The 24,583-nt window shown below is 43.1% G+C and overlaps 1 protein-coding gene and 1 long non-coding RNA gene across 3 annotated transcripts in view; both read right to left on the reverse strand.

Moving 5' to 3' along the window:
* The window catches only part of slain1a (SLAIN motif family, member 1a), a 92,023-nt gene extending 84,994 nt beyond the window's left edge, over window positions 1-7,029 (reverse strand). Inside the window, exon 1 of one of the 2 annotated variants that reach the window (XM_052026297.1) lies at window positions 6,469-7,029. In XM_052026297.1, the coding sequence (XP_051882257.1) occupies window positions 6,469-6,848 (380 nt within the window). In that variant the 5' untranslated portion in view covers window positions 6,849-7,029. The remainder of the gene's footprint in view (window positions 1-6,468) is intronic. The other variant, XM_052026295.1, reaches the window with a different exon arrangement.
* A 4,926-nt stretch (window positions 7,030-11,955) lies between these two features.
* LOC127576021 (uncharacterized) lies at window positions 11,956-21,243 on the reverse strand. The gene is made up of 4 exons (XR_007957158.1): window positions 21,148-21,243; window positions 18,476-18,583; window positions 16,378-16,480; window positions 11,956-13,871 (listed from the first exon to the last, which is right to left on the reverse strand). It is a non-coding gene; the product is annotated as an uncharacterized LOC127576021 (long non-coding RNA).
* Window positions 21,244-24,583: the final 3,340 nt, after the last annotated feature.

A 24,583-nucleotide genomic window follows, 5' to 3' on the forward strand; every position in this document is an offset into this window, starting at 1 on the left:
GCAATCACATCCTTCCTATAGCGTGGCAACCAAAACTGCACTCAATACTCCAGTTGTGGACAAACCAAAGTTTTATAAAGTTGTACCATAACCTTATATTCTATGCACCTCTCTGTTCTTCCATCAGTACGCACCATATGATCACCACTATACAGGCATTTGGTTAGTTGTCACGTAAAGGGTTACTGCACCAGGAGTAATATATTAGCATGGACAGGGGATTGACTAACAATAAACAGAGAATAAATGAATGCTTTTCACATTTGAAAACTGCAACTAGTGGGTGCCACAAGGACTTGTGCTGGGACCTCAGATCTTTGCAATCAATATTAACAATGTCGGTGAAAGGGCCATGTGTATTTAACCAAATTTGCTGATGATACAAAGATGGTCAGAAAGCAAGTTGTGAGGAAGATACAGAGTCTGCAAGAGGATGTACATCAGTTAAAGGAGTGCACAAAAAATGGGCAGATGGAGTATAATATGGAGAAATATGAAGTTATTCACTTTGCTAAAAAGAACAGAAAAGTAAAACATTTCTTAAATGAAGAAAGATTAAAGCACACAGGGATCTCAGTGAGTTGGTAAATGAAGCACAGAAAGTGAGCATGCAGATGTAGTAGTTAGTAGGGTAAATAAATGTCATTCTTACAAGGGGAGGAGGAATATCAACTGGAATGTCCTGCAACAACTGTACAGAGCACCTGTGATACTGTGTTCGGTTTTGCTCTCCTTATTTACATTGGAGGCAGTTCATAGAAGATTCATTAGGATGATGCCTGGGATGGATGAGGAGGAAAAGCTGAGCAGGTCTAAACTTTACTCAATGGAATTTATAAGGAATTCAGGTGATCTTCCTGAGACGTATAAGATTCTGAGGGAGCTTGACAGGGAAGATGTTCAGAGGATATGTCCCCTCATGAAGGAATCTAGATGACATTGCTTCAGAATACAGGATCACTCTTTTAAGCTGGAGATGAGGAAGAATTTATCTCTGAAAGGGTTCTGGAGAACTACGGAGGCCAATTTTGAATACATTCGAGACCATGGGTGAAATCGAGAGTTATAGAGAACAGGCAAAAACTGGGGTTGAGACAAAGATCAGATCGGCAATGATTTTATTGAATGGGAGAACAGGTTTGAGGGGTCAATGGCCTTTTCCCACTCATATTCCTTATACTTCATCATGCTTGATTTAAATAACTTAAAAGATTACTCATTAAAATGTGACTGTTCCTTTGGGAATGTTGAATGATCATAAAAGAATCCTTATGCTTTCAAGCATACAATAATTTTATGCCTTCCTTTGATAAATACAAAAATAAAACAAAGAATTATGTAACAGTGCACTTGATTCATATTAATACACTCTTGAGAAACTGAAAATAATTGTGTCTTTTATTCTGGGAGAAAATCTTGTTTTTTTAAACTACACTATGTTCACTATTAGTCAATAATACTTCTGTTTGCTTCACATTACCACTCAACTCTGATGTAATCATAAAGATATGTCATATCCATCAATACTACACTAAAAGATATTAGAAACAAAATAAGAAAAGGTCTGATGAGTGAGCACATCCAATGGATAGGCGCAAAGTGAGTAAAGTATCCAACTTTGTAATCTCGTCCAACCCTCCAAGAAATCTAAAGTTCATGCTTCTGTGAAGTACCTTGGCGTCTTTTGATGCACCAAAGTTGATGTTGCGAAGACCCCAAAACATTGCAACACATTTCCACCTATTGAGCACTTTATCCAATTTTTTTTTCTATCAGCTTTTCAGAAACTCCCACTATTTTGCGGCCAATAACACGAGCATTAGATGTCCAATTATGTTCCTTAAATGTCTTAATGGTTACATCAATATAGCAGTTGGCCATTGAAGATCCATCTCACTATTTTCTGTCAGGTTGGCTCAGTGATAGCATTTCCACAACCTGATTTGCACTTGAATAGATAATATAACAGACTACATCACTGAATTGTTAGAGGTGACAGGCTCCAGTTTATCTCCTGGGCAGAACTACAGGAGACAAGCAGCCAGCTCATGCCTGATCATTCATGATTGCAGGGAAGCCTGGTTAATGTTAAAGATGGAGCCAAAAACAGCCAGGAAGTTGGGAGAAAGTCTCTGGCTTTTAAAATTATGCAGAATGAGGCCATCACTGGAGGCTTAGGAAGTGCATAATAGAAGGTATTTTTTTTAACAGAGAGATTTTCCTTTGGGGTGGGACAATCAGCTGAAGCAGTGAAGACCCTCATCTTCATTCTAATTCCCACAGGGATCATTCCAGCTCTGCTTGCTCCACAAGGAAAGTAAATCGCAAAACCTCCGAGCTGATTGGTCATCTACCCCTTGTTTTTGTGAAGCATTAAGTTTTGTCTTAGCAATAGGTTTTGCTGCACTCCCAATTTGTTAAAATTGAAATTTAAAGCAATAAATAAGATGCTGAAGGAACTCAGCAGGTCAGGCAGCATCTTTGGAGGGAAATAAACAATCGACATTTCAGGTTGAGACCCTTCATCTGGACTGAAAGATAGAGGGGAGATAGCTAACATAAAGAGATGAGGGGAAGGGATGAAGCAAGAGCTGGCAAATGATAGGTGGATCCAGGTGAGGAAGAGTGATGATCCACCTATCGCATGCTAGCTGTTGCTCCACCCCTTCCCCTCACCTCTTTATACTGGCTATCTCCTCTCTATCTTCCAGTCCAGATAAAGGGTCTCGACCCGAAGCATTGACTGTCCATTCACCTCCACGGATGCTGCCTGACCCGCTGAGTTCCTCCGGCATCTTGTTTGTTATTCCAGAAGCTGCAGTCTCTCGCATCTCCATTGGAATTTCTAACGTTTAGGTATTATTGAATAGTTTGTTTTTTTTGCCCTTGATCAGGGAACAATGTGGAGTTGGCTATATATCTTAGATGTGAAGACTCCATCTTGTTTAAATACCAGTACCTATCATGCAATTAAAGTCCTACTTTTACACACTGTTTTTTTGTAAACTTACATTACAGTGTATTAGCTGATGGAGCCACTTGAAGTCACATAGTAGCATTCTAATGGTCAATAAAAATATTACAAGGCCAATGGGTATTATATGGTAGATCATGCACTTTAGGCAGCAATATTATAATTTAATTGGTGTTTTTTTCCTGTTGCTTTATTAAGCACATTGTTTAATTATTGCTTACTTATTTATTATAATTGCGGTGCCCTGGGGCATTTATAATGCTCGTATGTTCCTCTTTGGCAACTCTGGGGCAAATCAACATTCACCCAATTGGATAATTAAGAAAGGCCCTGCACACAACTGTCAACAAAGAAAAACAGAAGATATGCAAAGGTTTGCTATAATTCATTGATTATTGTTCAGCATCAGACAGCTTGAGCACTAGAATTGGGAACCTGGAGTTTATTAACAGATCTCTGCTTTCTTCTGTTTCGCTATTGTTAGCATTCCCTATTCAGACAAACTCCCCCACTGGAGGCTGGTAATCCCAAGGACTGTTAAAATATAGCTACAAAATGTGACAAGCAGCAAACTATTTCCAACACACAATGGTCTCAAACTGTGTTTCAATTTTTAATGAGGAGGCTAATCGAGAATCTAATAATATACTCTGTCTATGGTCAGTCAGAAGGAAGATGACATCAAACGGCGCATCACAAAAAGAACAAACATGTCAGTGACCAATCAACCTAGAGCCAAGTTAGGATGAAATGGTGTTCTTCTGAAAAAGAAATGCTCTGCTAATTGGCAGATCTTATAAAATATGAACATGGGATAAACATAAAACTTAATAGATGAAACATCTAGACTCATAAATGGTATGGGCCACAGGCATAAACACAAGGCAAAAACTTGGACAATATAACAAGGTAGAAAAATATTTTGTTGGCAATCATGAAGATAAAATACAGGGCCTGAACAGAGAGTGAGGGGAGGGGGGTGGGTTGGTTCCTCAAGGGGTTAGGGGTTGAGGAGAACTAATGGGGAGCTCAATAAGGTGAGGGAGCAAAATCAGAGAGCTGGGGTGGGGGGAACTGAGGAAGGATCTGACAAGAGGGAAAAGAAGGTGCTGGGAGGGGCAAGGAGTCTAAGAAGGAAGGATAGAAAGCAGAGAACAGGCAGAAAAGGATGAGTGAGCTGGGGGCAGACGGCCCCCAGGGTGGGAGAAAATGGGAAGGGGTCAAGAAGCGGGGAGTGGGATAGAGATATTGGGGTACAGAAATAGGAATTATGGGGTGAAGGAAATGGAAGTGGGGAGAGAGGGGGAGGGGAGAGAGGGGGGAGGGGAGAGAGGGGGGAGGGGAGAGAGGGGGGAGGGGAGAGAGGGGGGGAGGGGAGAGAGGGGGGAGGGGGAGAGAGGGGGGAGGGGAGAGGGGAGAGAGGGGGGAGGGGAGAGAGGGGGGAGGGGGGGAGGGGAGAGAGGGGGGAGGGGGGGAGGGGAGAGAGGGGGGAGGGGGGAGGGGAGAGAGGGGGGAGGGGGGGAGGGGGGGAGGGGAGAGAGGGGGGAGGGGAGAGAGGGGGGAGGGGAGAGAGGGGGGAGGGGAGAGAGGGGGGAGGGGAGAGAGGGGGGAGGGGAGAGAGGGGGGAGAGGGGGGAGAGGGGGGAGAGGGGGGAGAGGGGGGAGAGGGGGGAGAGAGGGGGGGGAGGGGGGGGAGAGGGGGGAGAGGGGGGGGAGAGGGGGGAGAGGGGGGGGAGAGGGGGGAGAGGGGGGGAGAGGGGGGAGAGGGGGGGAGAGGGGGGAGAGGGGGGGAGAGGGGGGAGAGGGGGGGAGAGGGGGGAGAGGGGGGGAGAGGGGGGAGAGGGGGGGAGAGGGGGGGAGAGGGGGGGAGGGGAGGAGGGAGGGGGAGGGGAGAGAGGGGGGAGGGGGGAGGGGGGAGGAGGGAGGGGGGAGGAGAGGGGGGGGAGGAGAGGGGGGGGAGGAGAGGGGGGGGAGGAGAGGGGGGGGAGGAGAGGGGGGGAGGAGAGGGGGGGGAGGAGAGGGGGGGGAGGAGAGGGGGGGGAGGAGAGGGGGGGAGGAGGGGGGGAGGAGAGGGGGGGGAGGAGAGGGGGGGGAGGAGAGGGGGGGAGGAGAGGGGGGGGAGGAGAGGGGGGGAGGAGAGGGGGGGAGGAGAGGGGGGGAGGAGAGGGGGGGAGGAGAGGGGGGGAGGAGGGAGGGCGAGGAGGGGGAGGAGAGAGGGGGAGGGGGAGGAGAGAGGGGGAGGGGGAGGAGAGAGGGGGAGGGGGAGGGGGGAGGGGAGGGGGAGGGGGGAGGGGAGGGGGAGGGGGGAGGGGGGAGGGGGAGGGGGGAGGGGGAGGGGGAGGGGGGAGGGGGAGGGGGAGGGGGGAGGGGGGAGGGGGAGGGGGGAGGGGGGAGGGGGAGGGGGAGGGGGAGGGGGAGGGGGGAGGGGGAGGGGGAGGGGGAGGGGGAGGGGGGAGGGGGAGGGGGAGGGGGGAGGGAGGGGGAGGGGGGAGGGGGAGGGAGGGGGAGGGAGGGGGAGGGAGGGGGAGGGGGGAGGGGGGAGGGGGAGGGGGAGGGGGGAGGGGGAGGGGGAGGGGGAGGGGGAGGGGGGAGGGGGAGGGGGGAGGGGGGAGGGGGGAGGGGGGAGGGAGGAGGGGAGGGGAGGGGGAAGGGGAGGGGGAGGGGGAAGGGGAGGGGGAGGGGGAAGGGGAAGGGGAAGGAGAAGGGGGAAGGGGAAAGGGGAAAGGGGAAGGGGGAAGGGGAAAGGGGAAGGGGGGAAGGGAAAAGGGGGGGATAAAGGGGACGGGGAGGGGGAAGGGGGAGGGGGAAGGGGGAGGGGGGAGGGGGAGGGGGAGGGGGAGGGGGGAGAGGGGGAGGGGGGAGAGGACGGGAGGGGGAGGGGAGAGGAGGGAGAGGGGAGGGGGGAGAGGGGGCGGGGGGAGGGGACGGGAGGGGGAGAGAGGGAAGGGGTAGGGGGAGGAGGAGGGGGGAGAGGGGGAGGGGGGAGAGGAGAGAGGGAGGGGGAGAGGGGAGAGGGAGGGGAGAGGGGGAGGGGGAGGGGGAGGGGGAGGGGGAGGGGGGAGGGGGAGGGGGAGGGGGAGGGGGAGGGGGGGGAGGGGGAGGGGGAGGGGAGGGGGAGGGGAGGGGGAGGGGGGAGGGGGGAAGGGGAGGAGGGAGAAGGGGAGGAGGGAGAAGGGGGAGGGGGAGGGAGAGAGGGGAGAGAAGGGGAGGGGGAGAGGGGAGAGAAGGGGAGGGGGAGAGGGGGAGGGGGAGAGGGGGAGGGGGGAAAGGGGGAGGGGGGAAAGGGGGAGGGGGGAAGGGGGGAGGGGGGAAGGGGGGAGGGGGAGGGGGGAAGGGGGGAGGGGGAAGGGGGGAGGGGGAAGGGGGAGGGGGGAAGGGGGAGGGGGAAAGGGGGAGGGGGAAAGGGGGAGGGGGAAGGAAGGGGGTGATAACGAGCAGGACGGGGGAGATTAAAGACAAAAACCGGCCACCCCTGAGGAGAAGGTGAAACAATACCAGCTGTCATCGTCCCCGCTGCAGCGGCCGTTCTCCAGGTCCAGGATGTCGACCTCATCCAGCAGCAGCCTGGGTGCGCGGGGCTCGGGGCTGGCGGCCGGGCAGTGGGTGCCGCCGGGCTGGGGGTGAGCCGAGCCCTGGGGAGGGGAGCTGTAAGGCGGGTGGAGGAGAGCCGGGGCGGGCGGCTGGTGCCGGCCGCCGGAGCCCAGGTAGACCTGCAGAGGAGCGGCGGCGGCGGCGTTCGCCCGGCTCTTCAGCTGCTCGTTCTGCCACTCCAGTTTCCGCACCAGCTCCTGCAGCTTCTTCACCTCCAGCTCGGCGCTCACCTTGGAGCCCACCTCGCCCGTGGCCCCCATCATCTTCAGCAAGGGCGCCTCCATCCCTCGCACCCACTTCTCCCCCTCCCCCGCCCCGCTACACCTGCCCAGCGGGGCTCCCGGAGCCCGAGTGGGGATTTTCCAGCAGCCACTCACGCTGCAACCTTCCCCCTTTGCCTCACACACAACAAAGAGAGCTGCAAAACACTGCGACGAGCCGGAGCGCAGAACCCTCCTCTACATTAGAATATTTGCCAACCCCCCTCTCCATATCACAGCGCCGACTCTCACGGGGTGGGGACTGCCTCTTCCAATAAATTCAGCTGACTTGCTTTTCTCTCCGCAATCTAAAAGTCTTTTTTTCAATTCAAAGCTGGGGGGAGGTAGGTTCAAACCACCTCGAAAAGGAGCATTGTCATCTTGCAAGAACGCCAGCCAACTACAACTGTAAACACCATCCTTGTGTGTGTGTGTGGCAACCATTCACTTACTGGAGCATTAATGCTCCGTACGAATGCATTAAATATTTATATATACTGTTGCTCTATCTTAGTTTTAAAGCAGCAAACCTGTATCCTTGGGTATATTCAGCCCAAGTATTCGTGTACCGAGTACCCCTGCGTATTCAATACAGGTACTGTACATCTCCTTCATTATATTGAGCCCACGTACCTGTTTTCTTCTCCTGTATATTTAGTCCAAGTACCTGGGTACATCTCCTTTGGAATATTCATCCCAGGTACTGGTGCATGTCTCCTCCAATATTCAGTCCAGTTAACTGCATGTGTTTCCTTCAGTATCTTGAGCTCATGTAACTTATTTTCAGCTGGAAGTTCTAGTTTATGTCCCTTTCAATATACTTAGCTCATGAGCTTCAGATAAGCAGAAAGCTCTTTGGGACTTCTAGCCTTATAATAAACCATTATGGAGATTTTGGCTGATATTTGACCTAACTCTATATTTAGAAGAGATGCTTCTCTGTATGCTTAAGTAAGTTTGGAACACAAACCTGTGTGTTGGATATCTCTTGCCAACACATACACCTGTGTGTGTGTTTCCATTTGTGTCACACACCTTAAAGGTCCATGGTTTGTTGTCAAAGTGCCAAGAATGCACATGGTATTCTCCACTGAATAAATAGGACAGAAACTTCAGGCAAGGGCAGGTGAGTGAATAAATGTAAAATCAAAGTATTTTGACAGATGAAGCTCTATCATTCGTTTCACCAAAGGAACACTTTGCTGTCTGGCTCAACAATTGACGTGAATTAAATATCCTGAAGTTGATGTGTTTAAGTCGCACTCAAGAACTAAATTCACCACTGAACATTCACTGTTTCTCAGTGCTCTTATGCAAAGTAATACATTTTAACATGAACGTTGAATTCTCCCACTTGAAGTAATCCTCACCCCCTCTTCCCCACCATGCTTCTCCTCTTTTTCCCTTTCCTAGCCTATCTCTTTTTACTGTCCCCCTTTTTTCCCCTTTTTCTCCTTCCCTTTGACCCCTCCCCCGCCCCTGCCTATCACTATCTCTTACCTGCATCTACCTATCACCACCTTGTGCCCACCCCGCCTCCCCTATTTTGTCCACCTATCACTGCTCTGCTTTTCCCTCCTATATATTGGGCTTCCCCTTTTCCTATCTTCAGTCCCGAAGAAGGGGCCTGACCCGAAATGTTGACCGCCTGCTTTTCTCCACGGATGCTGCCTGGCCTGCTGAGTTCCTCCAGCATCATCGTGTTTTTCATTCACATTTTAATTTCAGTCAGTCACCCTCTCTGGTACTGAAAATTGATCATTACAAGAGCAGACTATCATTTTATTTAAGTCTTAATTGTTCTTTGAGATTTTAAAAGGGTGCAGATTTAAGTTAAATGCTTTATGTTTGCTTTCTCTATTTTTATTCCATCCAATTCTATGACTGCACCTAATTTGACTCTAATTTAGGCTTCCTTCTCAGTTCATGCACTGTTTCTTATTTCTTCAAGCTGACCAACTGAGAGGACACAAAGTTACTTGTCCAGTTAGCTGGCATAATATTACCAGCACATATTTTCAGCAACTTGCGACACAAGAATCTTAAGAATAACCTCAACATATTAGAGCAAACCTAGCTAATGGTAAGCAACAATAGATTTGGTGGGGAGCGACTAATGGCATACGTTCACCTGTGTATATCTGCTGCAGTGTATCCCAACAAAGACAGCAGAGTGACATAACTATTATAGCTGTTGCTGCAAGGCTCCTGTGACTGGGGTTTGACCTTGATCTTGGTTGGCCTCTGAGTGGAGTTTGCACTTTCTCCCTGTGAATGCATGTGGGTTTTCCCCTAGTGCTCTGGTTTCCTCTGTTTGTCCCAAAGAGGTGCAGGTTGGTAAGTGGTGTAGGCGGGTGGAAGGAGAATCAGGGGAAGTTGATGAGTATGTGAGATAAGATAGGTTATCTGGAAATAAGTGGGAGAGTGGGACTCTTGCGATTGCTCTGGCAGCCTGTATAGACTTAATGGAATGAAATAAATAAAAGTATAAAAAGCATAAAGGTAATAATTGAATCTGAACATCAAAGCTAACTTAGACAGAATCCCAACAAGTCTGAAAATAAAAGACGAAAGAGGTCGAGGAATATAGATTAAGCATTGCTGATACTTGTAACTTAAACCATGGAGAATTTCAGAAGGAGCACCTTGAATCATAGAAATACAAGAGACTGCAGATGCTGGAATCTGGAGCAAAAATGAGCTGCTGGAGGAACTCAGCGTGTCAGGCAGCATCTGTGGAGGGAATTGGACAGCCAATATTTCAGGTGGAGAGGCTTCATGCGGACTGAAAGATAGAGGGGAGAGAACCAGGATAAAGAGAGGAAGGGGTGGAGCAAGAGCTGGCAAATGATAGGTGGATCCAGGTGAGGAAGGATGACAGGCAGGTGGCGGAGGGGAGAGTGGAAATAGTGACAGAGGCTGGGAGGTGATAGGTGGAGGCGACAAAGGGCTGCAGATGATGAAGTTGTAGTGCACTATGAATATGGCATGCTGATCGGTAAGCACAGTAACAAGTAGCAGTGCTTTTTTATTCATTCAGGGGATGTGGGCTTTGCAGGCTGAGCCAGTATTTAATTGCCCATCCCTAACTGCCTTGAGAAGGTGGTGGTGAGCTACACACAATGCTGTTAGAGAAGGAGTTCCAGGATTTTGACCCAACGACATTGATATATTTCCAAGTCAGGATGGTGTGTGGTGTCCAGGGCAACTTCCATGTGATGGTGTTTCAATGCTTTTACTGCCCTTGTGGCTAGTGGAAATCATGGGTTTGGAGGGTGCTGTCGAAGGAATCTTGGTGAGTTGCTGCAAGTGCATCCTGTAGATGATACAAGCTGTTGCTGTTGTGCATAGGTGGTGGAGGGGATCCCTGCCAAGTGGGCTGCAATGTCCTGTATGGTGTTGAGCTTGTTGAACGTTGTTGAAGCTGCACTCATCCAGGCAAGTGGAAAGTGTTCCATCACACTCCTGACTTGAGCTTTGTAGATAACAGACAGGCTTTGAGGAGTTAGGAAGTGAGGTACTCACCACAGGATTCCTACCTCTGACCTGCTCTTGTAGCCACGTTGTGTATATGGCTACTCCAGCTCAGTTTCTAGCCAATGGTAGCCCCCAAGATATTGAGAGTGGGGGATTCAGTAATGGCAATGCCATTGAATGTCGGTGGGGGGGGGGGGCAGGTGATAACTGGATTTTCTCTTGCTGGATACAGTCATTGCCTGGCACTTGTAGCAAGAATGTTACTCGCCACCTATCATCCCAGGTCCGGATACTGCCCAGGTCTTTCTGCATTTGGATGTGGACTCCTTCATTATCTGAGGAGTCGCAATTGGTACTGAAATTTATGCAATTGTCAGTGAACATCCCTAATTCGGATCTTACAATTGAAGGAAGGTCATTGATGAAGCAGCTGAAAATGGTTGGGCCCAGGACACTACACTAAGGAACGCCTGCAGAGATATCCTGTAGCTGAGATATACTGCTTACTTTGACCTTGCATGCATAAAATTGTAATGCACAGGCAAGGCCCATGGAACAATAATCCTCTCATCACAATCACACTCCCATCCATCTGTGTCCGTCTTTCCTCCATGGAGTAGATCTCCCACTAGCTCTCTGTCACCCATGATAGCCTCTCCCACAATCTTCTCCTCACACCACATCCCCTTTCCTCCCCTCGCTCTTGATCAGCCACAGCACAAGTTCAAAGCTTTTGTGTCTCTTCAAAAATATAGGAAACATTGGAAAAGACCATATTAATGATTACCTTTGCATGTACTTTCATCCAACAGAGACAAATCTGGACAAAATTCTCTGAGATTAAAACCAGTGCCTATTAAGGTAATGGATAGCAAAGATACACTTGCCAAAATGAAAAAGGATTGATAGTGGGAAAAGCAGGTGATGGAGGATAAAGTTATTGAATCAAGGTCAACATGTAATGTTTACTGGATATATAAGAAGAAACACACAGTGAAATTCATCTTTTGCGTAGAGTGTTCCGGGGGCAGTCCGCAAGTGTCGCCACACTTCCGGCACCAACATAGCATGCCCGCAACTTCCTAACCCATATGTCTTTGGAACGTGGGAGGAAACCGGAGCACTCAAAGGAAACCCACACAGTCACGGGGAGAACGTACAAACTCTGAAAGCCTAAGTAGATGATCTAGGTTTTAATTTTGGAAGGAAATCAGGGGATATGGTGTAGTTCAGGGGAGTGGCACTGTGATACAGATTCCTCCATGATCTTATTGAACAAGGGAGCAAGTACAAGAGGCCAAATGTCCTACTCTTGATTTTATTTCTCATATACTTATGAATTTAGATTCAACTATAGCAGCAGGAGAATTAGAAAATATTATCGAATTGAAAGAATTAGTTTCAACAATGATGAAAGATTGTTACAGCAAATTATTTGATTTACTGATGTTCTTTAGGGAAAGTAAAACTGCCTGATCTGGTCGCATTGTAACCTACAGCAATGTGTTTGGGTTTTAATTGCCTTCAGCAATGCCTAGCAAGCCACGGAGTTCAAGGACTATTAGGGGTGAGGAATAAATGCTGATTTTGGGCAACAACCATACCCCCCTGAATGAGTAAAAAAATTAACATTGAGTTAAAGTTAAACATTTTAATGTGAAATAAAAGCAATGGGTTCCAAATTACAAATTCAACACACACCTAATTAAGAGTAAAACCTTATTATTTTGCTTAGTTCTTTTTATTAGCACAATATTGTCAACAAAATACCTCTGTGTCAGCAATACTTCTTACTGTATATTCATGCACTAATGCATAACACAGGAGTTTCAATATTTCTCAGTTACAAAATATCATTCCATGTGGGAGATCATATTGTTGATTGCCTCAGATAAGTTGATTGCTTAGATCCATTAGAGTAAACAATGTTTTTTTTGCAGTACAGTTGTCTCTATAATCCAAATTTATGGTCAATCATTAGAGATACTGAGAACTTAAAATATGTTCTGCTTTCAAAGTTTCATAAAAGCATGTGTCCTCGTGGTTTTTCATGAGATCTGATTTTGAAACCTACATTGTCAATAAATTAACTAAATATCAATTGAGCACAATGGATCAGCACTCTGGCAAGTAAATAAGGAGGCACATTTAAAGATAGTGAAACATGCATATGGTAGCCAAGAATGCCATTAAATCTGCCCAATTCCAATTTCTTTTTGAATCCCAGCCAACTTAAACCACATTTTTATACATTAAAAAAATGAAACTATCTTTCAACATATTAAGACTAAGTGGGCCATATTTTTTCTGTAGGTAATATTCAGAAGTAGTTTTTACTAGCAGTAGAACAATGTTTTTTTCCCTTTATTCTAATGTTACAACACCAATGTGACAAGTATAAACTGAAGCTGAATTCAACTAAGATCATTTTTGTCACTGCTATCCAGCTGGTGGGTTAGACTTGGAAAAATGCCTGATTATTTCTTTCTACCATCAGAAAAATCCACAACTTGGACACATTAGCGTGTGCACATGTTTGAATGATCTTGTAAATGCCTCGGTTGTTATAATCAGCCATAAAAACTATTACTGTGCATTAATAGAAAAATCTGGCCACTCATTTGTTGCAAAGATAACTGTAATAATTGAAATAAAAAGAAAATGATATATACACATTTTCTGTACCATATAGAAATATAAACCTCTGTAAAGCTTAGCAAAGAAATTAGTTCCAATGACAATGCCAGCCTTTAAAGAAAGAGTATTGTCATATTAAGTAGGACAGTGCATGACACATTTAGCAGTGCACCAATGATACTGTGTAGCACGATTAGTCAATGAATACTACTTTTATTGAACATTTTCAATTTTTAAGAATATTGCCAAATTTAGCCATGCAAGTAGAAGATTTCTGCAGCACAGTGGTTTAAGATGCTGCTTCAAGATCTGAACTCTTACTAATACACCGTTAAAACTTTAATGTATGTCTGGGTTTTTCTTTAGTCCTGTAATTATATATTAGAAACCTGAAAAAATCTGCATTGCAGGTTTGTATTAAATGGAGGTTCTTTGTTCTATTGATGTATTTTAATCAGTTATTTATCCTTTTATATTGGGGGGGGCATATTATTCTTTGGATAAAGGGTAAAGCAAAATGAACACAGTAGTTATTGATTTGCAATAGCATAAACTGATAAGTATTGTTTTGAGAAATAAAGTCTATTAGATCTTATTATTCCTATTTAAATATACATTAAGCAATTAAAGAAATTATTTCATGGCAGCTATTCACCTTCACCAGAAGTAATGCTTTCAAGTTCACATAACACAGGTTCTTTTCATCAACTTGACCCATAGTACATAACATGAGGAGATTTTAGAGATACAGTATTTTAAAATAGACTCCAGAAATTACAATTAGAGAAAGGCAATATAATTTGTATGAGATAGCTTCTAAAGTTTAAAATGTATTGTAAATATGTTGTCCAATCCCCAATAGATCCCAAACCATAGAGAGGTCGTTGTTCAATTGAAAATCTTTCCGAGGGTCCATTTAGTACCCAAGTTGCACTACAAAAAAACAGAGATGTTCTTCAGGTTTAGAAATGAAATGAAAATCCTATATCTTGTTATCAAATGACACATTTTGTATTAAAAATCAAGTAGAATAATGTTTCATTAACGATACAGTTTTCATAAAGTGAAACACATCATTACAAGTCAGTCTAGTTTTCACCAAAGCTTTTGAAGAATTTTTTTAAGAAATACTCTGGGTAAGCCAAGGTCCATAATAACCATTGTGGAGAAGAGAAGAGGGGAAAATCAGCAGATTATTATTAAATGGCACCACTTTGAAAGGGTAGAAATTCATCTCAGTTCACTAGCATTAAATGGATACTGTAGTATCAGAAACCAATTATATCCCCCTACTGAAATTTGGTTCCATTAACTTCAGTGGAAGTGAATATCAGGAGCAGAGTATAACAGGCAGCAGACAAAAGAGCAGTTATTTAGCTTAAGCCTACAAAGATAAATTCCTAAATTGCGAAGCTTAAAAGTTTATTGTTTGAAGGAAGAAAGAATAACAGAGTGGTAAAAGGTCTACCAATCTGAGTGCCGGGAAAGTGTTGACCTTGTACTTTTGTATAAAATAAGCAGTAGTAAGTTAGCAGACCACCTTCCATCAATTCCAATTTATATTTGCACTGACTTTAGTGGAGATAACACCAAGGAGAGAGGTGACATGGGCAACAATTTCACTATTGCCTATTTAGTACTTCTTTGCATATTTTAAAATCTACTCCAAAGACCTGATATGGAAGAAAATACAAAGAACATTGCTTTATTAAGATTCAGTGTGAAAGAAAACTGCTGAAGGAATATCCTTCAGTTTACACCTATTCTTTATTATCCGTTGTTAAGTTTTATTGCAAAGCTTTTGAATTGTTAGATGACAGAAAACCATTTGTTACGTGAAGCAAACAGCATTTCTGCATGCAGCAGCTGCCAACATGGTACAAAATTCCTGTCCAACAAGATAGAGAAATATTCTCTGAGATATTGCAGAATGTCCTCGATCCCAAATCCTGAAACTCGTTGTAAATTTAAAGAACTATCATAATAAATTTCTCAAGTGCTGCATTGCACTTATACTGAAAGTTTGAATAGGGCAGCCTAAACAGGAAATTATTGAATTTCCTTTAGCCTTTCTATTTCAAGTTAGGACCATAGACTGATACAGATAACATCAATACAAAACAGACATTACAAAAACAATGACAACTTATACAGTATTATATAGTGTCTCTACAAAAATGATCAAAAGAGTACCATCAAACAAAAGCTGATGCCAAATAGGATACACTAAGGCAGATGATCAAGAGTTTGATCAAAGAGGAAGGTTTTAAGTTGCAACTTAAAGGAGGAAAGAGAGATAGCTGGACAGAAGCACTTTAAGGAAGGATTACCTTCAGATTATACCTTGACAGCTGAAGACACTGTCACCAGAGGAAGAACAATTAGATTGAAAAGGACAGAATGAGAGAAGTGCAGATACCTCCTGTAATTTATCTCTATTCAAGGAACATCTTTTCTCAGTGTCCATGTGTGTATTTATAATGGACCACAGAGTCATGTGATATGCCTGCTTCTTTAAACAAAGGAACAGTTTCAGATACATTCCATTTTCACGAAGAACTTAAGGCATGTGTCAACGGTATGCTGTCTTGTGAATAACCCTCTAGCTCTATTTGATATTTATTTGTTGTGTCTCAATGTATTCTGAAGAATAGAATGAGGATGACTTAAGGTATTCACAGACACAGGGAAGGGCAAGGACATGGAGGGATTTGAATCCAATGATGAGAGTTCTGAATTCAAAATGTTGATAAAACTGGACCAATGTAGTGTGGCAAGGATGGTTGTTCTGCATGGATGGCAGGGCAAGACTTAGAGTATGACTTAATTCTATGTGAGCTCATGTTTATAAAAAGTACTGCAAACTATTTGTACATGAAGATATCCATGGGATTTGCTATCAATGCAACAGGGGCATAGATAGGATTGCAATTTAACTTATGTAGTCGAAATATATTTTTAAGCTACATATATAGCTCCTTCCCAAGCTATTACATGCCTGCTTTTAACAATACATTAGTTTCAGGTGTGCCATCTTGAAATTTCAAAAAAATTCTATGTCCATTTTTCAACTAAACATGGCCTTCTTGATTCCATATTTTGTTAATTCAGATGCAGAAGCAATAAGGTACTCAAAGAATTTTCACAGCAAATCAAATACCATTTAGCAAACTTTAACTTCAATGTTTGGAGATTCTGCACCAAGCCTAACCTGGTATGGGATCCAAGAGGAGGTTCCCAACGTTGGCACCTGGGAAACTCAACAAGTTCTTTCCCTGATGCCAAATTTAGTAGTCTGATAAGATTGGGAATTTTGTGTTTGCTTGGCAGCCCCCAGATCTAACAGTACTTGTGAAAATAAAATCTGTGAGCTCCATGCTAAATGGTCAACAAAAGCCAGGCCAGTATTTTAATTTGCACAATACATGTTGACACTCACCTTTTACTTTATCGTAGCACTTCTCGCAATGCACGGTGTGATGGTGAACCCAGATGTTGTCTCCGGCATTCAGGTTTTCAAGCGATTGGTGGCAAATTTGACACTGCAGCAAAATAAAATGTAATTATTTAATCTGTGGGAATGCACTGAGAGACAGTAAATCCTCGTCCACTCATCCAAATCCTTCCAACAAAGCCAAATTAAATATCAACATAACTTTTCTTTCATATGGCACAGATTTACTAATCTCCCGTGCACTAGTTTCGAGGGGTGGAGCAGGAGTGATGATGAGTCTATCATTCCTCATTGTCTTTAAGCTGTTCCTTTAAGGTGTTTGGTCAGGTAGACTTTGGGGGAGTTGGGATGATGCCTAAATGGCAATTATCCAGGCAAAACCTAAAGTCATTTTGTAATTAATGCTTGGGAGGAGTTTCCATAGATTGGTATCTACTTATAAATCCCCAACTAATTGTTGCAGAATTGGTTAGATTATGAAGGTGAAAAACATGGACAGGAAATACATTTTTTGAGGATATATCCTAAAGTATAAAGATTAATGTCTGAAGGATGATAGATATACGGATGATGTGACTCAGTTTCACAGATAACACTGACAGAAAGGATGCACTATTGAATTTTGTATGTAAATAAACAACAGGGCATTATTAATTATCTTTCAAAGGAAAAGTTACATGGCTATTAGACTGCACATGTATGCCTGTGGGTCTGCATAATGTTAGTTAAGCTTCCAATGGTCCTGGTACTGAGTAGGCATCTCTTGCTTTACCACAGAGTGGAAACAACCTACTCTTTCACATAAGACAGTGTTAAATCTTAACTGATATTAGTTGATAATAGGGACAAGATGGGCCATTTACTCATGATTATAGCAGATGGGACTTAGGTTTAGAACATGTGAAGATAAGAAATAGGAGCAGGAGTAGGCCATCTGGCCCATCGAGCCTGCTCCGCCATTCAATAAGATCATGGCTGATCTGGCCGTGGACTCAGATCCACCTACCTGCCTTTTCCCCATAACCCTTAATTCCCCTACTGGCAAAAATTTATCAAACTGTGTCTTAAATATATTTAATGAGGTAGCCTCCACTGCTTCGCTGGGCAGACAATTCCACAGATTCACTACTCTCTGGGAAAAGCAGTTTCTCCTCATCTCTGTCCTAATTCTATTTCCCCAAATCTTGAGGCTATGTCCCCTGGTTCTAGTCTTACCTACCAGTGGAAACAACATCCCTGCCTCTATCTTATCTATCCCTTCATAATTTTTATATGTTTCTGTAAGATCCCCTCTCATTCTTCTGAATTCCAGCGAGTATAGTCCCAGGGACTCAATCTCTGCTCATAGGCTAACCCCCTCATCTCTGGACTCAACCTGGTGAACTTCTCTGCACTGCCTCCAAAGCCAGTATATCCTTCCTCAAGTAAGGAGACCAGAACTGCACACAGTACTCCAGGTGGGGCCTCACCATTACCCTGTATAGTTGCAGCATAACCTCCCTGCTCTTAAATTTCAATCCCTCTAGCAATGAAGGCCAAAATTCCATTTGCCTTCTTGATAACCTGTTGCACCTACAAATCAACCTTTTGTGATTCATGCACAAGCACTCGCAAGTCTCTCTGCACAACAGCATGCTGCCATCTTTTCACCATTTAAATAATAATCTGTTTTATTTTTCCTTCCAAAGGGATGAACTCGCATTTACCGACATTGTACTCCATCTGCCAGACCCTTGCCCACTCACTTAACCTATAAGGCTTGGTGGTATTGTGGTAGGATTTGTACATTGCTGCCTTTATATTAAGATTTAGGAATGAAGATCCTGCATAGAGTATTTGCCTTGGATATATGCAAGAACCTCCTGTGATCGAAAGGGCTATTGATCAAGAGCTGGAAGTGGGATTAGGCTGGATAGCTCTTCCCCAGCCAGCATGAGATCGAGTCATAGTTTCATACAGCACAGAAACAGACCCTTCCACCAAACTGATCTATTCAGCTGATAGGCTGAATAACTGTCCACCATTCTATGATTACTTCACCAATCTATAAGAGGTGACTTCATTACCACACAAATTATTATACCTTAAGGCATGACGCGTGGCAGTTAATGTCCAAGTCCTCCAAGATCATTTTTGGGGCGTGTTAAATGGTTTGAAGCATTGGCTGCACACATTTTTATCTTTCATAGTCCTGCAAACCAAACGTTGTAGCTTAATTTAAGGATAATTAAACACTGTTACTACACACTTACTCAAATTCAAAATAAGGTTCTGGAAGATCACCATTATCCTTTGCTATACAATTAGTTGAAGCGTATGATGTTAGAATGAAGATCGAAAGGGAATGAGGGGGCAAAAAGGAATAAAGCAATAATTTTCCCTTATTTCTGATTACAAACTGTGCACAGGAGCACATTTAAAATCAGATGAAGGAACAGGCCAATGTGTTATCAGAAAAAGCCCAAAAAGTAACAAACAGATGGCACACTTGGCTTTGCCATAGGTTGGGCTCGTGCTTGGATTTAAACTCACACACAGTTTCCTGTCTGTGTGGAGAGGAAATGCCAAGCACAGTCCTTGGCATTGATCAAGGAAAGAGAAGTCATGGGGAGGGGAGGAGGTGGAGCTGGAGGTGACTTCAACCATACTAGGGCAACCTTTATCAGTTCTGATCAATGGGCTTACCATGTACCAACTGTTAGTTGCAAACAGCATTATAGGACAAAGAAAACAGAATCCACCCAATATATAGAAGAAATGCAGTTTAACCTTTTCCTGCATATAATTTATACATTTAAGCATTCACAGTAAAACACCGATAATGCGCTCTCCCATCATTCAGAAATCCCGATGGTTTAACATTTAGTGCTCCTGAACTCCCTTCAATCACATTGAGACCCCATTCCCACAGTCACTTTAAACTCACTGGAAAATTTATTATACTTTGTGTAAAATCTAAAAAAAGGTGAATTAAAAGTGTGTTGGTGTATTAATAGGGAATAACATCCAACTGTCCGGAAAATCTGCCAATCCAGCATGACCAAAGTCCCGAGCATGCTGGATTATTGGAGTTTTACTCTGGTGAAAGTTTGCAGTACATTTATATTTGTTCAATGATTTTCTTATAAAAAATAATGCCATTTGATTACTGTTCTTATTCAGGACATTATCTGAAAACAAACTGAACAAAGATCTCTCAAAAATTCTTTGTGTGCAGCACCAAGGTATATTTTGGTTAGGGGACCTCGATCACAAGAGATGGTAATTCTGTTCCCTTCTTCCTGCACTCTAAAATTACGACAATTCAGATGAGAGCATCTTGTATTTGCTCTCTATCCATTGTGGTATCTTCAATAGATTGAAGTAGAAATCCTAACATGTCTGCTTTCCCTATGGCCAACCTATAATGAAGGCAGGAAGGCATATGTAAGGATCACATTCCCCACTCAATATCGCTTGCCTGGATGTGGGTTTGATTTGCATTTTAAATAGTACAGATAATACACTTGATAACAGTGACTCTGTCCCAGAATCATGGCCAAGTTCAGAATGGACTTCTCCAGCAACCAAAAGACCTGCTCTGAAATGCTTACAGCAATGGGAAGGACTTGAGGAATTTTGTGCGTAGCCATGGCTTTGTGGATTGAATCCGACCAGAGAAGACTACTTGCTCAGTTTGCAAAACTACTTTTTTGATCCTTGTTCTTGCATGGCTGAATTACTTTTCCTTTGTTGTTCGGTTATCACTTTGAAAATCACTGGCCCTTTATGACTTTACTGGTGGTGAGGGGCTGGCTCCTAACTGGTTCATTCAGGCTGCAATTATAGTTAGTTTATGTAATCATCCAAAGCCAAGTGGTCAGTTGATAAGTTCACCATTGAACTTTAACTAAAAGGCATCAATATCAAGTAACCTTCAGGACAAAGACTGGATAAAGATTCCTTTTGCACTAGCTTCACGAAGTATCTGAACACAAACCTCAATAGAGCATTCTCTTTTTGGTATTGGTATGGTTTATTATTGTCACTTGTACCGAGGTACAGTGAAAAGCTTGTCTTACAAACCGATCGTACTAGGTCAATACATCAGTTTCAGTTTCTTCCTTCCAGTACTGCCAATTTTTAACAAATGTCTGATTTAGAGACAGTTTGGTGTTAGAAAGTGGATAAACATTCCACAGAACACACTTTACTTCAAAGGTGAAATGACAGAAGCGGCCAGAAGAGGCTTTTGTTTTGCTCTAACTCACACGCATTGTTGCTCTGCTTCCAAACCAAAACACTGGTTGCAATTTTGAATATTCCACTGAATCCTCAAATTGGCTTGGAAGTTAGTAACCCTTGACATCTTCTCTATAAACCACTTCCTGTATGTTCCATTAGCAAGCGCTCAAGGGCTACTCCTAACCAGCCCTGTGATAGTCTCTGATATTGCCTTTATCTCAATGTCATGGATAGACAGCCTCAAAAGGATTATAATGGAGACACACATGATTTTCATGTTTTGAAAGTATAGTACCTTAGGACCAAGAAACCTTTAAACTTTGAGGTCCACTGCTAAACATTGACATTCATAATTTGACCAACTTTGTTTCTGTTTACATATAGAGTGGCTATACCTGCACTGGAGAATAAACTGCATCTTTTTTTCACAGTGGAGAAGTTTGTCAGCATCTATAAGTAAAGCTTGATCCCATCAAAGAAATTTCTACCCTACAAAACTACTCAAGCAAATTAAGGATATATTTTTCTTACTGTCCAGCACTGGTGTAGTTTGTGGTTAAAGTTATCACTTTTGCAGGATTCTTGCCATCTGAAAGAGACGAAGCTGAGGAAACAAAAAGCAGATTTGTGATCACTTTGGGGTTGTGTCTTAAATACCATTTGGTCGTCTGCTATAAATTACTCTTTAGTGCAGGTAAGTAACAAAAGAACCTAAAAGGAGAGTTTATGAAACATGTGAAGCAGAATAAGTTACAAGACCACAGGGACAGATGGAATTGTTCTGCTGACATCCACATGGACTCAATGGGCTGAAAGGCCTCCTTTTCTGCTGTAATAAGTAAGAAAGATTTCCTCCGCACCCCTTATTGGATGTAGATTTCAGGCATTACAGCCAGTGTACCTCCTAACTATGAAACTGTAAACACAGCCACAAATAACTTTGATTCTCCCTCCATATAATATCCATTGCACTGATTCTGGTCTCCTGCACATTCCTGGTTCTCTTCATTTTATTGTTGGTTGTTTGCTTAGGGAGGCAATTCAACATAGCCACCTACCAAGCCCCCCCCCCCCCCCCCCCCCCCCCATCCACTTAAATTCTCTGCATAAATCATTCCATCTCTGTTAAAGACAGGAAATCAGAAGTTTGCACAAAGTGGAGAGGTCAGTGTTGCCCTGGATATTAGGTCAAGGATACTTCTGGAAAGGCACATGGAAAACGGGGCCATTTTTTGGCACCAAGGTGTCCGCTAGGTTGTTGAAGGATTGTGGGTCATTTTGGAGGGTGGGATTGCAGGTTTTCAAGAAACTGTTCTTGTCAGAAAAGCAAAAGGGGTAAACACAAGCTAAAATTTTGGATAAAACAATTCACGATAAAATACAATAGGAAAAGCATGTTTAGAAAATTGGAAGTATCAATACAGGACTTTTAATCTGAAGAAATGTCATTGTATTACACCACAATCCCCATTCTGTACAGACAATTCTCCCTTGGTCTTACAAATGTTTGTCTATAGTAAGAAATGAACAATCTTTAAAAACATTAGGTGTTTAACGTATGAAGATTTCACAGAAAAGACAAAGAGCCAGACCTGGAGTTCTTGTTTCTCTGCAGAGAATAATTTGAGGATCGGTAGCTTGAAGATTCATCATCATCATAAGGAGGGCTGGAACAACAACACAAATTTGTTTACACTTCAATAACATATAATGATTCAGCACTCCCTTGTTATTTCTCACAATTTTTCTCTGCATCCCAAATGCAGGCTCTGCTTAAGAGCAATTCCACTTCCTTAATATTCTGGTTTATCCTTCTTCCTTCCAAGTGAACAATTTTACATTTTCCCACCTTATACTCCATTTGTCAACTTATTGCCCACTCATTGAACCTCTCTGTAAACTATCTGTAAAACGTTTGCAGCTTGCATTTGCCCCATTTTTGTATCATTTACAAATTTGCCACAGTGCTTTTGCTTCCTTCCACTACGCCATGAATGTATATTGTAAGCAGCTGGTTGTATCTGTCCAAAGGAGAATAATCTGATCAGACTTGTCTTAATTTGTGCATGGAGAACATCCATTGCACTGTCAGTGAACCCATAGAATGCTTTGGGTAGAAATTTGTTCTTTGATGTATGAGCTAAACACGTGATGTAGTAACGTATATGCGTTAAATTTCACTTCTGAAATTCAGTTTCATTAGACTCAACAGAACTGAAATTCAGAAGTAACTTCAACAAGAAAACATTAGCATAATGTACATACAACAGAGGATGAATTTCTATTCCTTTATTTGTAAGCTGAATACATAGATTTTTGCTTAAGACCTTCGGATCCAATGTTACTTTATCACCATATTTTTATGTTTATCATAATAGTTGAAAATTCAGTTGATATATCTTTATTCAGAGCTAATATCAATATTAGATTAACACAGTGGTGCAGCCAGAAGAGCTGCTGCATCACAGCTCCAGCAACCCATGTTCAATACTGACCTCTGGTACCATAAGTATGGTCACAGGTCTTCAGAATGGAGAACACAAGTTGAAGAAAGAGATTGAGTAAATTACCTGTTTCCTTGTAGAAGATCGAGAAGTATACTGATGCTCGTCGATGGATGGGCTCTTATCACCAGATGAATTAGAGCTAGAACAAGACAAAGAGCCATTAGTTGCACAGATAAAATTGCACCATGTTAAATCTTCATGTGGATTTATCTAAACAAAGTAATTTACCTTTGGATGTTTGTATATAATATGAAATATCAGACTACACTGCATATTACCTACCACTCCAGACTTTTCTGCAGTTAATAAATCGAGGGCACAAATATGGAGGCTAATTCAATATGACCTATTTTCACCATTGTCATGTTTAAAAGTAGTCCCTGTCAGTGATTAACTAGTTCACTGCAATAAAAAACATGTCTACATAACTGAGAATTTGCTTTTGCCTGACTACACTCCATCCCCAATATTTTATAACTTCCCATGACATTGGCTTGCAAGTTTACAACTCAGGGAATTCAACTCAAAAATAAAAAGATTGTAAGTCTAAACCTGTAGATGCTGGAAATCTGAAATAAATATAGAAAAAGCTGGAAACACTCAGCAGGTCAGGCAGCATCTGTGGAAAGAGGGACAGAACTAACATTTCAGGTCAAAGACCTGCATCAACATGCAAAGTAAGATTAGAGGAAGTACAGTGGGAGGAGTTCAAGTGGGTCATATGATCTCTTTGTGTAACTCAGGGTAATTAGTTAATCAGAGGGTTGCCTGTTTACAGAATAACTCTTGAATACTTGAGAAAGGACTGAAGCACAGTGGCCAACTTCCATGCTTCAGTGCAATTTTAAATGAGACAAATATTGATTGTGAAGAGGGTGCATATCTCAACAAAAAATAATGTGCCTGAGTCTGCTGTTACCAAATTAAGCTACAACCCTCAATGCAAATCTTACACGTTCGTGTTAAGTTTCAGTTGGTTGCCCATGAAAGCACAATTTTAAATGGTTCATGTTAACCCATAAATTAAAGGACATTAGATGTATCTGCTAAATAATAAGTGTTGATAGCTGAACAAAATACCTGAAGGTCCTGCTTGTTTGGTATAAGAGTGATGACTTGTAGGCTGGTTCATCACTAAGAAGATCTTGTTCACTCGTAGATCCTAAGATAGAAGCACCAGTAAAAATGTTGTAAATAATTTTGTTTGACAAAATTTATTCCGAATTTTCTATTAGTTTGCTTCAACCACATTGTAATAAAGTTTAATTTTATTTAATGAATCTCCATATGAATTATTAAGAGGACTTGAATTGAAAGTATGAACATTTGAATTGAAAGGCCTGGATAGAGTGGAGAGGATGTTTCCAGTAGTAGGAGAGTCTAGGACCAGAGGGCACGGCCTCAAAATAAAAGATCCTCCTTTTGTAACTGAGATGAGAGGAATTTCTTTAGCCAGAGGG

Source organism: Pristis pectinata, chromosome 11 (assembly GCF_009764475.1).
Source record: "Pristis pectinata isolate sPriPec2 chromosome 11, sPriPec2.1.pri, whole genome shotgun sequence".
NCBI classification, from domain to species: Eukaryota; Metazoa; Chordata; class Chondrichthyes; order Rhinopristiformes; family Pristidae; genus Pristis; species Pristis pectinata.